The following is a 15,011-nucleotide window of genomic DNA, read 5'->3' as shown; positions in this document are numbered from 1 at the left end:
ATATAAGCCTCATATTGATTGATTGATTGATGACAGACCACCTGCAATGTAGGGACACTGTTGGCTGGCCCCAAGGATGTTCATTTGTATTAGAGGTATTGATCACTGTAGTTGCTGATGTTCTCAAGTTTTCCTGGAATGTTGTGGGTTTTTTTTCTACCGTGGATCTCACTTTTAAGACCCCCCCCCCCCCCCCCCTTCCCCGATTTAAAAGTCCCCCCTTTTAAGACCATGCTTTAAGACTCCCTCCTTTTTAAGACGCTATTTTCTCAGTTATTTAGAGGTCTTAAAATGGGGGTTCCATCGTATATTGTCTTCTTTTTTAAAAATTTTTTTGTATACCCTTGCGTTGTTATTGTTCTCACAAGCGTTTTGTATGGAATGCCTTTTTCAGTGTTGCTGTTTGTTTCTTTCAGCTTTTGTTGGATAATGACGTGGACCCAGCAATGAGGGACAAAGATGGCTTGACAACTTGCATGTGGGCGTGCCGTATGGACAACATCAAGCATTTCGAGTTACTCTGTCGGCCCGAGTACAATGTAGCTGAGCATGACGGCATTGAACGTGATGTGAATGGTCGCACATGGATGCATTGGGCCGTGAGGCGGACCGAGCCTTTGGAATGCTTACAAGTAAGACTTTTTTGGTGGTGTATCCTTAAGATTCACAAGTTCTTATTTGTTTTCGAACATGACCTTGATGACGAAAAATATGGATTTGCCAAAATATGATACCAAATTCAATGTTACTTAGGCATGAGCATTGTGACTGTAACCTTTCAGTAGGAAATGATATGAAACAATTCATTCTGATAAGATGATTTCTTAGCAGATGGAAGTATTTCTCAGCAAATATTGCTTTGCATTCTGTGCATTTGAAAGGTACTTTATACTTTGGAGCTGATTTGATTGGTCAAACAACAATGTGTGTTTTATGCTTCCTTCTCCTTTTGAGTGGTTGATTTATACAGTTGTGAATATTTTCAGACATTACTGACCCCTGAGAGTGCTTGCTACAAAGATGAAGACGGGAAAACGGTGCTTATGGTGGCAGCTGAAATAGGTAACTCACTTTTCTGGTTCCTGAAAAGGGTTTTTGTCTCTGGAGTTTCTTTATTTCTGTTTTATGCCTTTGGTTTCAGCCATTAACTCTGTACAATGCATGTGACAATTAAAGCAGTAGTGAAATTAGTAACCATACTAGCCAATTTGCAAAGTAGACAAATCTGAAACCTGGGTCTGATGAAACCACGCTTCAGTCATTGACGCATACTTTATTGGTCTGACCCCAGGATGGTCAACTGTCAGATAGTTTTGACATGTAGGAGCTCTTCTGACTGGAGACATTTTTTGTAGCCAGGACATTTGGACGCATACATATTTTCAGTCCGGGTCGAACTGACCTATTGTCATTTTCATCTGTGAACAACATTGTGAAACCTGGGCATTCTCGTGGCAGCCAGTCAAACCTAGTGTATTAATGAATACAGTAGTGATGTTATATCTGGAGCAGGGAAATATACATCTGTCAAAGGAATTATAAGCCGGTAGATGTGACGGGTTGATGATGTGTGAATAAGTGCAGCCTTGTGTGACTAACACATCCATTCCTGAAAAAGTCAACGACTCTGAAACAAATTTGATGAAGAATTTACTGACACTGGTTGCTGTCGTGTTTTATTTTTGTTTTGATGTTTAACACTTCAATTGGCGTGGTAAAAACGGTCATACATATCAAAATACACTTGTGCAAAAAAATGAGTGAATGTGGGAGTTTTAGCCCATGAACGAAGAAGAAGAACACATCCATTGTATAATGTTGTTTGCGTCGGGTTGCAGGATCATTGCCGGCAACTCGCCTTATCCTGGAGATTGCTGGCCCAGCCACAGTAGATCACTGTGACAGTCAGGCAAGAACGGCGCTGCACCTGGCTACTATTGGTGGCCATGGCGATGTGGTCAACTTCCTTTTGGAACAGGGAGGTGAGTCCACTGTTGCTAGAACGTGAAGAGAAATGCATTATGGGTGAAGTAGAGCTGGATCATGTTGTGTAGAATTTGGGGGGTAGATTTAATTTGAAGTGTCTGAAGTTCATTTTGGATCTCTGGAAGTTTTGTTGTTTTTTTGGGTCTTTTTTTGTATCACATGCTGTGTTTTTGAAAGTGTGTTCCACGTTTCAGCGGACATCAACCAGCCAGATCGTTTCAACGCGACAGCATGGGACTACGCCAGAAACCGACAGCTTCACTACTGTCAGCTGATCATCATGTCTCACCAGCGACAGCGCATCATGTCCAACCCCACAAGCCCTCTGCCAAACGGCTTCGGTCTTCTCATGCAGACAGGAGAGGGAGTGCAGGAAGACTTCAGTCGCATGGTGAGAGACAATGACAATGACAATTCTTTATTTTTCAAGGGTATTAGTATTTAGCATAGATTTGCTTTTTGTGTTGCTCTGTTTCAACTTATTTTTTTATCACACAAGCAGCATGTACAGTGGTCCCGCAAGTATGTGTTGTTTGAAGGAAAGACTTCAAAGATGATAGTGCTGGATCAGGTGCAGGGTCGCACTCATTCAGTGTCGATATTTTCTCTGTTGCTGCCAGCGTTTTCAGCCCGTCGTTCTGTTTTGATTTAGTTCTGAACAGTGAGCACTTCTGAATGCTGAGGCCACCCTTAGACCTTTTCTGCTGCATTTTTTGGTCATTGTTTCTTACTGCTTGATGTTACACTGCAGTGCAACTGTTGACTGACAATCGTCATGCTTGTAATAAAAAAACAAGAAAGGTAGGTTGTTGGAATGTTTGTTATTGACAAAACAATCTATATATATATATATATATATATATATATATCTATATATATATACGACCTGTGTCTGTGTGTGTGTGTGGGTGTCTGTGTATCTGTGTATTTGTGTATTCGCCATGCACGGCCAAAGTTCTCGATGGATCTGCTTCAAATTTGGTGGGCATATTCAGGTTGACCCGGTACAGGACACAACCTGGTCGATATTTCAACACGTGCTCTCAGCGCGCAGCGCTGAACCGATTTTGGTTCCACCTCAGCTATTTTGGTTCCACCTCAGCTACCCGGGCCCCCATACCGACACACCAAAGCCAAAGTTCTCGGTGGATCTTTTTCAAATTTGGACACCGTATTCAGCTACACCCCGGACACAATATCATCGATGAGATATTTCAACACGTGCTCTCAGCGCGCAGCGCTGAATCGATTTTGGTTTTTGTGTTCATTTCACCATTATAAGTAACTCTTCCTTATCTTCTCATATTCTCCAGGTTTTCAGCGTTTACCTCCCTTCCTTCGTAATGGTGCACTATAGTGTGAGTGGAGCGTCTTCGGATATTCCCGGCGTTCTGTTACTGTTACTATTTTTAGAAGGTCAACGCAGTGTCCAGAACGTAAATTGGACCCGTAAATTATCCTCACTGTAAAAGTGCAAAGGTCGAATCAATTTATAGCCACGCGAAAAATACACTGTCATCTATCTCTCTATAGATACGGCTTCTCTGTGTTTTTGTGTGTGTGTGTGTCTCTATGTGAGCAACACCTGTGCATTGTTCAGTTCTGTTTGTGATGTGGTCTGGCGGCTTTTGTGTAAATTTATGTACTGGCCTTCCTTTTAGAAGCCATAACTTGCTCAGTCCTGTTTGAGTGTAGTTCGCCTCCAAAGGTGATTAACACGGTTACATTCGTCGACAAGGATGGGACTCGATATGGTCAGGAATGGCATTATGGCCACTGAATCATTTTCGTGCTGTTCCCATTCCACGAATCTGGGAGGGACCTAAGCTTGGCGGGTCCATTGTTCGGACCCGGCGAAGCCGGCGTACGGCTCTAAATACTTCTTCCCGGCGAAGCCGGCTACCCGGCGAAGCGGGTATTCATTCTAGTATATACGACTTGTGTCTGTGTGTCTGTTCGCGATGCGCGGCCAAGGTTCTCGATGGATCTGTTTCAAATTTGGTGGGCATATTCAGGTACACCCGGGACAGGACACAACCTGGTCGATATTTCAACACGTGCATTCAGCGCACAGCGCTGAACCGATTTTGGTTTTTTTGTCTGGATCCACTACCAGTAACTCTTCCTTATCTTCTCCAGTGTTTGCAGCGTTTATCTCCCTTCCTTCGTGTGGCTTAAATCCATATTCCCGTTTCTATTTTTAGAAGGTCACTGTCGACAACGCTCAATCCATATTCCCGTTATACTATTTTTAGACTCTTCTCCAGTGTTTTGCGCGTTTATCTCCCTTCCTTCGTGCGGTGCGCCGGCTGCAGCCGGGTATTCGGCTCGACTTCTTTCCGGCGAAGCCGTACCCGGCGAAGCGGGTATTCATCTAGTACATTATATATAAATAATATATATTATTTATATATAATATTAATGTTATATTAATAACTGCAATGTTGAGGTAAAATAAGAAGAGGTAATGTAATGTGGCAGGAGTTGTCTTCTTGAACCCTTTTGCTGCCTGTACGACGTCAGCTGTTGTCATGGGTAACTTGCATTAAAGGGCATTAAAGGGCAACAAATAATGTATTTATAATAAATATATATTTTGCTGCCTGTATGACGTCAGCTGATGTTAAGGGTAACTTGCATTCAAGGGCAACAAATAATGTATTTATAATAAATATATATTTTGCTGCCTGTATGACGTCAGCTGATGTTAAGGGTAACTTGCATTCAAGGGCAATAAATAATGTATTTATAATACATTAATCATCTCGTCATGCTTGTGTTTTCAGAACTTTGGAGCAAGGTCAGAACGGTCCACCCCCATCACACCCCCTCACCCTCCCAAACGGCCTCGCACGGATCGCATGTTGTCACGGCGAGCCAACAGCCTGACGACGCCAAAGAGGGACAGGGAGCGAGAGCAGCAGGACTCTGGTCACTCGGCAACCAGGCAGACCAGCAGTGCTGGACACGAGAGAAAGAAAGAGAGACTCAAGGTAAGAATGCGTGGAAATTGATTGTTTTGTTTCCCGGTCAAGTTGAATGTGCTGCACATGTTGTGTTCCGTTGATTTTGCTATATGTTACGTACTGCTGATTGTTATAGTTTGGTGTGTGTGTTTCATCTTTCAATTTTGAGTGCTTAAGTGTACATTTGTCTTTTTCGATTTTGTCTTCTTGTTTTAGCTTTCGCTTTCCAGCTTTTCTCCCATCTCAGCCGTGTAAGTTACTAGTGCGCTGACCTCTGTTTTATTTCTCGTTCATTCATTTCTTTAAACATAACATTGGAAAACATGCACACAGAGCATTGCAATCTATGGTTTCTCTGTTCCGTAACAATCGGTATCTGAGTGTTGGGTACATTTTTCTTTATTTTAACATGCTGCAAGCCTGACGAAGCTGAAATAGACAATGTTCAGACATAACTCTGTCAGGTTTGTATGGGTTGTCAAAGAGTGAAAGGCAAACTTTTCCCATGTGACATCATAGGCCGGGCACTAGCGAGGGGTGTGTCTGAAACAGGTGGACAAGGAGCGTGTGTGGAAAGTTTGTCTCAATAAACATAAGAGTATTCACTCTCTCACAACCCATCTAAACCTGACAGGGTTAATTCTGGAAACTGTCCAAGCTGTCTTTTTTCTTCTTGACCTTTAGTCTTTTGGTTATTGCAAGAGAAATTTCCATTTCATTTACTCGATCATCCCAAAGCTAGAAAATTTGGATCGCTTCCTCCCAGTGGAAAGCTAGCAGCAACCAGAGTCACGCTACCCAGGTTTGTGTGTGTGCGTATGTGTGTGTGTGTGTGTGTGTGTGTGTGTGTGCGGGCGTGCGTGCGTGCGTGCGTGCGTGCGTGCGGTTGTGTCACTCAAAGTCCTAGGCCTGCTGATGTTATGAACTGGCAAGTCCGGTGCAGGTCTTTCACAGTTCCCCACAATGTTGCATCTGGAGCTGTTGAGCTTCCTCAATTACTGTAAAACCTAGCATTTTTCTATTCATGTGTATTTAAAGAAAAATATTTCAATTACTACGTGGAAGGGGGAGGGGGGGGGGGGGGGCGGGTAGCTCAGTTGGACTGGACTTGTGATCCTAGGGTCACAGGTTCGAATCCCGGCCGGGACGAACACGGGTCAACTCTATGTGCAGACTGAGAGACGGTATCCATGTCCCACACCCGTGTCACCACAGTGGCACGTAAATGACGTCGGTCATTCCGCCATAAATGCAGGTGGCTGGTTACATCTAAACACGCACACAACTGGGTAGGGCGACTCTTGTTGCTGCTAGCTTTCCACTGGGAGGAAGCAACATTAATTTCCCAGCATTGGGTAATGATAAAGTAAAGTAAATGAAATGAAATGAAATCCCTTTCACTTGTGGCACACGTGAAAATTGAATAACTAAAAATGACGCCCCCAGGGTTTACACAAACAGTTCAGTGAAATAGAGCATCTTTAAACTGCACATGGTTTTTTTTCTCACCTTCTCTGCCTTCCCCTTGGGCCACCACGCGAGGGTCAACATATTCAGGTCGTCTGCCCAGAAACCAGGAGGTCACCTTCTGTAGCAAAGATGAGGACTCTGGCACGAACATTGGCACCCGTATTGTGTGTGTTTTGGTGTAATCAGCCAACTGCACTTTTGGCAGAATGACTGAGGTCTTTTAGGTGCTACTGTGGTGACATGGGGGTGGGACATGGATACCATAACTGAGTCTGCAAATAAAGTTGACCCGTCCCTGCCGGGATTCAAACCTGTGACCTTAGGATCACAAGTCCAGTGCTCTACCAACTGAGCTACCTGGCCCCCTACTGTTTCTAATTTTTAATTTTTTTCATTTAGTCAAGTTTTGACTAAATGTTTTAACATAGTTTCCATTTCCAAATACAAGTTTGACTGTGTAATGCTCTGTCGCCCAGATGGCGGTCAACACGCGGCAGGCTGCCAACAGCACCGCCTTTGCCCCGTCCAGTCGCCAGAACTCAGAAATGACGGACGACGTTGACATGATGAACGTCATGAACGACGTGGAGATCAATGACGAAGATGACATCGACAACGTCAGCGTCGGGGGCATGGACGTGTCCGACATCGAAGACAACAGCAACATCGACCACCAGCAGAACGGACACAGCAACCACACGGAAACCCAACCTCTACAGCAGCAGGTGGAGGTGGGAAGAGGTCGCCCGCTTCCCGCTCAGCGGCCGCAAGCCTTGGGTCGGCGCCAGCATCAGCCCCGGCCTCCCGGAGGGGCAGGATTCAGGCCCTCTCCCCCACCCTCCCTCCCCGCCACAACTGCACCTGCACCGTCCTTCACACGTCCCCTGGTGAGTTCGGGGGTTGTCATTTTGCCTGTGAAGGATTTTTCACAAAGTTTGTAGTGAAACCAATGGTTGAGATGAAAGTTATATGAAAATTCATGTTAAAATGTGAGTGATGCGGTTGTCATGGTTTGCTTGGAAATGTTTTTGCATCATTTCAGTCAAAAGGGTGGTGAAACACTAAGTAATAGAAAAGCTAACTTTGAAGTCATGCTAGATCGTCAATAACGAGCAAAGTCTGTTGTCCCCTGCAGTTACTCTGCGGTAACTGGGTGGACTGGGTGGCCGATATAAGCCTCATATTGATTGATTGATTGAGTTCCCCACAGCTTCTCATGGGCCTCCACTGCACTGGGGCACGTCTAGTGTCTCAGGGCGTCAAAGGTGGGGCAGGACTGCACGATGTGGTCCGGGGTTTGTTGGCGATTATTAATTTGTGGAGATGAGAGAGGAGCCGACAGTGTCCAGTCCTCAGTCTAAAGATGGTGACTTGCACTGCTGTATCTAGCTGGTTTACGCTGTCCTTAACTGTTCCTATGTTTAGGTGTTGACGCAATGCTGTCCTGAAGTTGGCTGTCAGGATGGCCTTCACTTTCCTGTAGATGAAAAGAAGTAAATACACAAATGAAGGTGTACTGTTGAAAAATTAACATTAAACTGTAGAAGAAGGAGAAATCAAAGCAGGAAGCGTGCATACCTGGGTAGCGCGAATCTTCTTGCTGCTACCTTTCCATTTAGAGGAAGTGACCTGAATTTCCTAGCAGTGGGATAATAAAGGATCAAATGAAATGAAAGTTGTCTGTATATCATCTGCAGGAACCTCAGAACAACCAAGAAGAGAGCGCAAGCAGCAACCAAGGTCCGCAGTCCAGCACCGTGCAGCCGCTGTCCCCAGGGAAATCCTCCAACTCCCCACAAGCCCCTCCCAGGCCCACGCTAAGAACGCGGGGGTCTCCCAACCGCGGCCACGTGCCTTCCCCGCCCAACAACGACCCCCAGCGCCCACACATGATCCGTCAGCAGCAACCTCTTCCCCCTCAGCCCAGCCACAGGGAGCCACCCGCTGTGAGTTGTGTGCTTGTTCTCTGGGGCTGGGAGAACGTTAGGTGTTTTGTCTATCTTCTTCTGAACTGTGAACGTTGGTGTTTTGTCTATTTTCTTCTGAACTAAACGTTAGGTGTTTTGTCTATCTTCTTCTGAACTGAATGTTAGGTGTTTTGTCTATCTTCTTCTGAACTGAACGTTAGGTGTTTTGTCTATATTCTGAACTGAACGTTAGGTGTTTTGTCTATATTCTTCTGAACTGTGAACGTTGGTGTTTTGTCTATTTTCTTCTGAACTGAACGTTAGGTGTTTTGTCTATCTTCTTCTGAACTAAACGTTAGGTGTTTTGTCTATCTTCTTCTGAACTGAATGCTAGGTGTTTTGTCTATTTTCTTCTGAACTGAACGTTAGGTGTTTTGTCTATCTTCTTCTGAACTGTGAACGTTGGTGTTTTGTCTATTTTCTTCTGAACTGAACGTTAGGTGTTTTGTCTATATTCTTCTGAACTGGTTAATTTCTTGTGTGTATGTGTCTACGTCTCTAGTGAGTACGTATTTATTTTTGAGTCACTTGACTTGACTCTATGTAATCGGTCAGTGTTAGTCTGTCCGGCCGGCCGTCCGGCCGGCCGTCCGTAGACACCACCTTAACGTTGGACTTTTCTCGGAAACTATCAAAGCGATCCGGCTCATATTTTGTTTAGTCGTGACCTCCAATGACCTCTACACTTTAACGATGGTTTCGTTGACCTTTGACCTTTTTCAAGGTCACAGGTCAGCGTCAAAGGAAAAATTAGACATTTTATATCTTTGACAAAGTTCATCGGATGTGATTGAAACTTTGTAGGATTATTCTTTACATCAAAGTATTTACATCTGTAGCCTTTTACGAACGTTATCGGAAAAACAAGGGAGATAACTAGCCTTTTCTGTTCGGCAACACACAACTTAACGTTGGGCTTTTCTCGGAAACTATAAAAGTGACCGGGCTCAAATTTTATGTGAACGTGACTCCCAGTGACCTCTACACTTTGACGTCTGCTTTGGTGACCTTTGACCTTTTTCAAGGTCACAGGTATGTCTTGAATTCTTCAGGTATGCATTGTGTTGTGAATAGCAATTTCTTCCTGTCCATCTGATGCCTCATATAATATTCAGAACTGCGAAAGTGACTCGATCGAGCGTTTGCTCTTCTTGTTATTCATTATTGTGGCTGAGAGGTTTGTGTCAGTACAGTAGTCCCTTCCATTTCCGGCCCTTTCGTGGGCGTGAACCTGCCCGGAGCGGCCAGCTTTCCCATGACTAATGAGTTTTCCTTCTATAATTGACTCTTAATGGCCGTTAACCTGTCTGACGCGGTCAACGGTCACTGATTTTTGCCCTAAGGTGCCCCTCTTACTCGACAGGATCGGCCACTTAACGGCCACTTGTCACTTTCACGGGCGAGCGCCTGTGGTGTGTGTGTGTGTTGTGTGCACAGACGGCATGGCACAGCACGAGCAGACGACATGAATACTTACGCATGCGCAAACTGTAAATACAGACATGCGCATACATGTACATTTACGGCAGTCACTTCCGGATCGATCACAGCTGATGTGAGTTTGAAACACTTGTTTATCTGACACTCAAATACATATATAATAATCCAAACAACACACATAGAAACATACGAAACAATAGCTTAGCCAGGACGATCGAGTTAAACACGCAAATAATTAAGATGTATAAACGAAAGCAAAACTAACAGAGACAATGAATCGGCGGCTCATGGATGATCGCTTTCTTTTCTTCATGAAAACTTGATCGTGTTTTTGGGTTTTTTTTGGAGGAGGAGGGGGCCTGTAATGGACGGCCACCTGATATTTGCGGTCACCTTTGCAATGACTAATGGGTGACCGGATATGGCAGGTACTACTGTAGTCGATTCCCCATGTCTGGTGATCTGTATTGTTTATTTGATTTCAAGATCAAACTGTCTATGATTGACTAGAGCTGGTTTTGAGGTTTTAGCTAGGTAGACATGAGCAGATTTTTAGGTTTTAATCTTCTCAGTTTGAAATGCTTTGCCATGGCAGTTCTCAAAATAAGTTAGAAATGGAGACTTGTAATATGTACGCCAGTCATCCTGCATTTTCTCACTGTGTCAGCAGCAGCAGCAGCAGCAGCAGCCAGGGCCGAGTACAGACGCTGTGCGTCTGGATCAGGTGGTCAGCCCACCGCTTTCATCAGGCTCTGACCAGGTCAGCAGTCGTACGCAAATCAGCGTGGGTGTGGGGCCATCGGCTGTAGGCAACGGCTCGGATCCCAACAGGCCAAACTCTGGTGGCACATCCAAATCTCAAGGTAGGGTTGTCATGTCAAGTCTGTGTGGAAAAAATGACAGAAAGTATCTCACAGAGGGCAGTTGACGTTGAAGCTTTTAGGACAGAAGGATGAGCTTATGTATATGTTGAAACAGCTCTGCATTTCTTTCTTTTTCATGCTTTTATTTTTTGTATGTACCCCCATGGGGTTCCTTGAATAAATCCTTTGCCTTGCCTTGCCTTGACGGTTGTTTAGCCTGTCATACGTCTGTCTTGAAAAATGACAGGGGGTTAGTTCTGGTTGCTTTACTCCTTGTGTGCATCTTGGACTCGGTTGCCTTGGGATGGCCATGAGATGTGATGTGCATGCTTTGAATCAGTACCTGAGCAAATGGTGCCATATAGGTATTACTAATGTGCAGTGTGAGACCTGGAATGTAGACTGACATGTTGTTGATTATCAGTCTTTTGGTTTCATACTTTAGACAATAAGTAGATTGAACAAATTGCCATGTTTCAGACAAAGGAGGAATGTTTCACATTGGTCATTGCAAGGGACGGTGTTTCAAAAGAGTCACAGAACCCCTAATTTCAGTTTACTGAATCTCCGCTTCCTCTTTGCAGGTGTGGCGATCGAAGGACGAAAGATACCCCCTCCCATGCTCACCCCTCTGCCCAACGCCCCCAAGCTCCCCATGCACGAGATCTTTGCCCCGGCAGGGGAGACCATCCCAGAGCAGAAGAAGAAGAAGAAGAAAAAGAAGGGCAAGATGATGGCCAATCAGGAGAAAGATGCGGAGGCAAGGTCCCTGAATCCCATGGAGATTCCCCCGCCCCGTGGGTTCGCGGCCCCCCTCCACCCGCAGCACAGCAGAGAGAGGGGCCACTCAGCGGCCTTGCATGGGCCCAAGTATTCCAAAGGACAGCCGCACCACTCTGAGTCATCCAAGTGAGTCAGGGTTATTTATGGTGATGTTCTGATAGGAAGGGGCATGCATGATTTTGCATACACTTTTTTGAATTCATTCAGTCTGACAACAAATCTTGCACAGGGCTACATCGAGACGTTGTCGATTTTTATTGTGTTCAAGGAAAGGTAGTGTGGGGGAGGGGGGGGGGGGGGTAGGGGTATGAGAGGTTGGAGGAAAGTGTGTGTGGGTACGGTGCTTGCATTTGGGTGTGCGTGATGGTCATCGAGGGGGGGAGGGGGGGTATGAACAGTTGAATGAAAATGTGTGTGTGTACTTGCATGTGCAACGCTATGATGGGACTACTAGTGCAGGTTTCTTGTGAACATTTTCAAACTTTTATTTTCAGTTTTCTTCTGCTTCCTGTTCTGCATTATCAGGGATAAAACCTGAGAAGTCTGCTTCCAGTGACTACACTCATACTACATGTGTCACTTTGCTGAGCCCCCCCAAAAAAAAAAAAAATCCCTGCAGTCATTTACAGCAGAGTGAGCTTTACGAGTCAAAGACTAAAACCACATCCCTCCCTCTCTTGACGCAGGTACACAGACGAGATGGGTGAAGACGGCAGTGACAAGCCTCCAGCCATCAATGGCTTTGCCGTCCCCATCCGCGAGGGAACCATGAGGTCAGCGCGACCTGGTCAGCGGTCAGCGCCCATGGAGGTGGAGGAGGCGCCAGGACCGGCAGGAGATGCAGGATATCACGCGGAAGGGATCAGGGAGAGCATCGCGGAGGAGGATGAACTTGGAGAGCTGGGAGGAACGGGGCCCTTGATCATCCCGCCTCCACAGGGCTTCCGAGGGTCTTCGCAGCAAGGGGGTCATCCTATGTCGCAGTCCATGCCGCAGGTGAGGAACTGAATTGATTGAATTGAATAGAATTGAATTGAACTTTATTTGACAAGGATTCAGATTTTAAGGGTAGGCCTTTACTTACAATCTGTCCTTGAGACATAATAAACATATATATACACTAGAGGAATACCCGGCTTCGCCGGGGTGAATCGCGAGACAGAGACAGACAGCGTGGCGGTTCACCACAATCACCTTTGAAGGCGAAGTCCTGTCAAACGGGATTGAGAATTTTAGAGCTTATTTCTTAGCCCTATATTATCTGCTGTGGCTTCTCAAATGCCAGAACATACAGACAGACAAAAGCCGCTAGACCACATCACAAACAGAACTCTACAATACACAGGTTTTTGCCCACACACACACACACAAACACACACACACACAGAGAAGCCGTATATATATATGCATATCTGTATCTATAAATATATAGAGATAGGTGAGAGTGTATTTTTCGCGTGGCTATAAATTGATTCGACCTTTTCACTTTGACAGTAAGAACAACTTACGGGTGCAAGGGAAGCGTTGTGGACAGCGCAGTGGACAGCGCAGTGACATTCTAAAAATAGTAATAGTAACTTACAAACGGGAAAGCCACACGAAGGAAGGGAGATAAACGCCAAACACTGGAGAAGATAAGGAAGAGTTACTTATAATGGTGAAATGAACACAAAAACCAAAATCAGTTCAGCGCTGCGCGCTGAGAGCACGTGTTGAAATATCTCATCGATGATATTGTGTCCGGGGTGTAGCTGAATACGGTGTCCAAATTTGAAAAAGATCCAGCGAGAACTTTGGCGTTGTGATGTGGTGTAGCGGCTTTGGTGTGTCGGTATGGGGGCCCGGGTAGCTGAGGTGGAACCAAAATCGGTTCAGCGCTGCGCGCTGAGAGCACGTGTTGAAATATCTCATCGATGAGGTTGTGTCCGGGGTCTCTCTGAATAAGCCCACCAAATTTGAAGCAGATCCATCGAGAACTTTGGCCGTGCATGGCGAATACACAGATACACAGATACACAGACACACACACAGACACACAGACACAAGTCGTATATATATATAGATAACAAACTTAAAAGCAAAAAGAGGTGGGAAAAAATATAATGATGATGATGGGATGTTAGAGCAAGGGGGGGGGGGGCAGGGGGGGGGGGGGTATGGGAGGGGGAGGGAGGAGGGGGCTGGAGAAGGAGATTAGGAAGAGAATTTACAAGTGAATGACACATTTGCACTGTTGAGGGTTTTGCAGTGTCTGGTGTGTTGCATCGAGTAATTCAACTTCCTAAGCATTAGAATAGGAAAAGGAAGAAAAGATATGAAGACCATCTTTTTTTTAGTTTCTGAGACGTTAACTGTTGTCAAGCTTATCTTTTCCTCCGAAAACGGCGTATGGCTGCCTAAATGGCGGGGTAAAAAACGGTCATACACGTAAAATTCCACTCGTGCAAAAAACACGAGTGTACGTGGGAGTTTCAGCCCACGAACGCAGAAGAAGAAGAAGAAGAAGTCAAGCTTATCATTGATGCAGATGATGTTGTTGAAGTTTGTTGAAGTTTGCATGTGATCTGTTAAAAGGATGTTTGGGGCAGAAGAAGGTGTTTGTGTGGTGTGTTCTGGGCGCCCTTTCCCTCCTTGTGTGAGACTCAACCCAGCATTTTGTAAAGAGTGTCTTTTTTCAGTTACAATGTTGTTACATTCATGGAGCATTTTCACCCGTCTACCACAACATGTCTCTAACTGATGTCATGTTCAGATTTACTCAAGTTATTTATCACCATTTTCTGATTATTCATTCAGGACTTAATAACGCATACTATCATCGTGTAGTTGGAACGCTTCTTTTCTCTATTTCTTAGTTCCTTGTGTATTTTTCTTGTAGATAAATGTAGATTACAGTGCAGACCAAGAGAGAAACTGGAACGAAATGAAATACGTGACATTTTTATTACAAAAAAATCATGTTTTTTTCCGTAAAAAATATAAACTGGCAATTTCTATTTTCGGTCTCTCTTGCAGAAAAGCAAATATAAGATTCAGCACACACACACAAAAACTGGGTCAATTTCAATTGTTTAAAGTCAGCTTTGAGATTTTGCTGTTCCTGTCTTGGCTTTGCACTGTTTGAGGATGACATATCAAAGCCAGAAGCACACACGGTCAGGTGTGAGTTCAAGTGTGAAATGCGTGCTTACTGGCTGTCGCTACTCTTTCCCAGACAATCGAGACAGAAGCAATGGGTGAGCAAACTGTCTAGACCCTAGAAGCAACATAAGGGCTCCTTCGGTTGGAAGAATTGTTGTTGTTTTTTTTGTTTTTTTTATGCTGCAATAACAACCTCTTTTCTGTCCTTCTGTTGATTTTGTTTCGCCTTTGAGGTGTTTTTTTACCACCCCACCCCATCCGCCCCCCCCCCCTTTCGCCCCCCCCCCTCCCCCCCTTTCAACTGATTTAGGCATGTAATTTGAATTTTACAATATACTAACGTTCATGCTTCAAAAGCTTTAAAACATATTCTTTCAGAGTTAATTCCTCTTTAG

At 44.8% G+C, this 15,011-nt stretch overlaps 1 protein-coding gene across 4 annotated transcripts in view; it reads left to right on the top strand.

Annotated features, from left to right (window-relative positions):
• LOC138975983 (uncharacterized) overlaps window positions 1-15,011 on the top strand; it is a 33,694-nt gene that overhangs the window by 9,882 nt on the left and 8,801 nt on the right. The window contains exons 6-16 of one of the 4 annotated variants that reach the window (XM_070348768.1): window positions 417-632; window positions 987-1,062; window positions 1,839-1,982; window positions 2,181-2,377; window positions 4,773-4,979; window positions 6,899-7,309; window positions 8,120-8,368; window positions 10,497-10,692; window positions 11,277-11,601; window positions 12,162-12,471; window positions 14,690-14,711. In XM_070348768.1, coding sequence (XP_070204869.1) covers window positions 417-632; window positions 987-1,062; window positions 1,839-1,982; window positions 2,181-2,377; window positions 4,773-4,979; window positions 6,899-7,309; window positions 8,120-8,368; window positions 10,497-10,692; window positions 11,277-11,601; window positions 12,162-12,471; window positions 14,690-14,711 — 2,353 coding nt within the window. The remainder of the gene's footprint in view (window positions 1-416; window positions 633-986; window positions 1,063-1,838; window positions 1,983-2,180; window positions 2,378-4,772; window positions 4,980-6,898; window positions 7,310-8,119; window positions 8,369-10,496; window positions 10,693-11,276; window positions 11,602-12,161; window positions 12,472-14,689; window positions 14,712-15,011) is intronic. The other 3 variants (XM_070348767.1, XM_070348766.1, XM_070348765.1) reach the window with 3 other exon arrangements.

Source organism: Littorina saxatilis, linkage group LG9 (assembly GCF_037325665.1).
Source record: "Littorina saxatilis isolate snail1 linkage group LG9, US_GU_Lsax_2.0, whole genome shotgun sequence".
NCBI classification, from domain to species: domain Eukaryota; kingdom Metazoa; phylum Mollusca; class Gastropoda; order Littorinimorpha; family Littorinidae; genus Littorina; species Littorina saxatilis.
The sequence above is the reverse complement of the archived record's forward strand: the minus strand, read 5'-3'. Positions and strand labels throughout refer to the sequence as shown.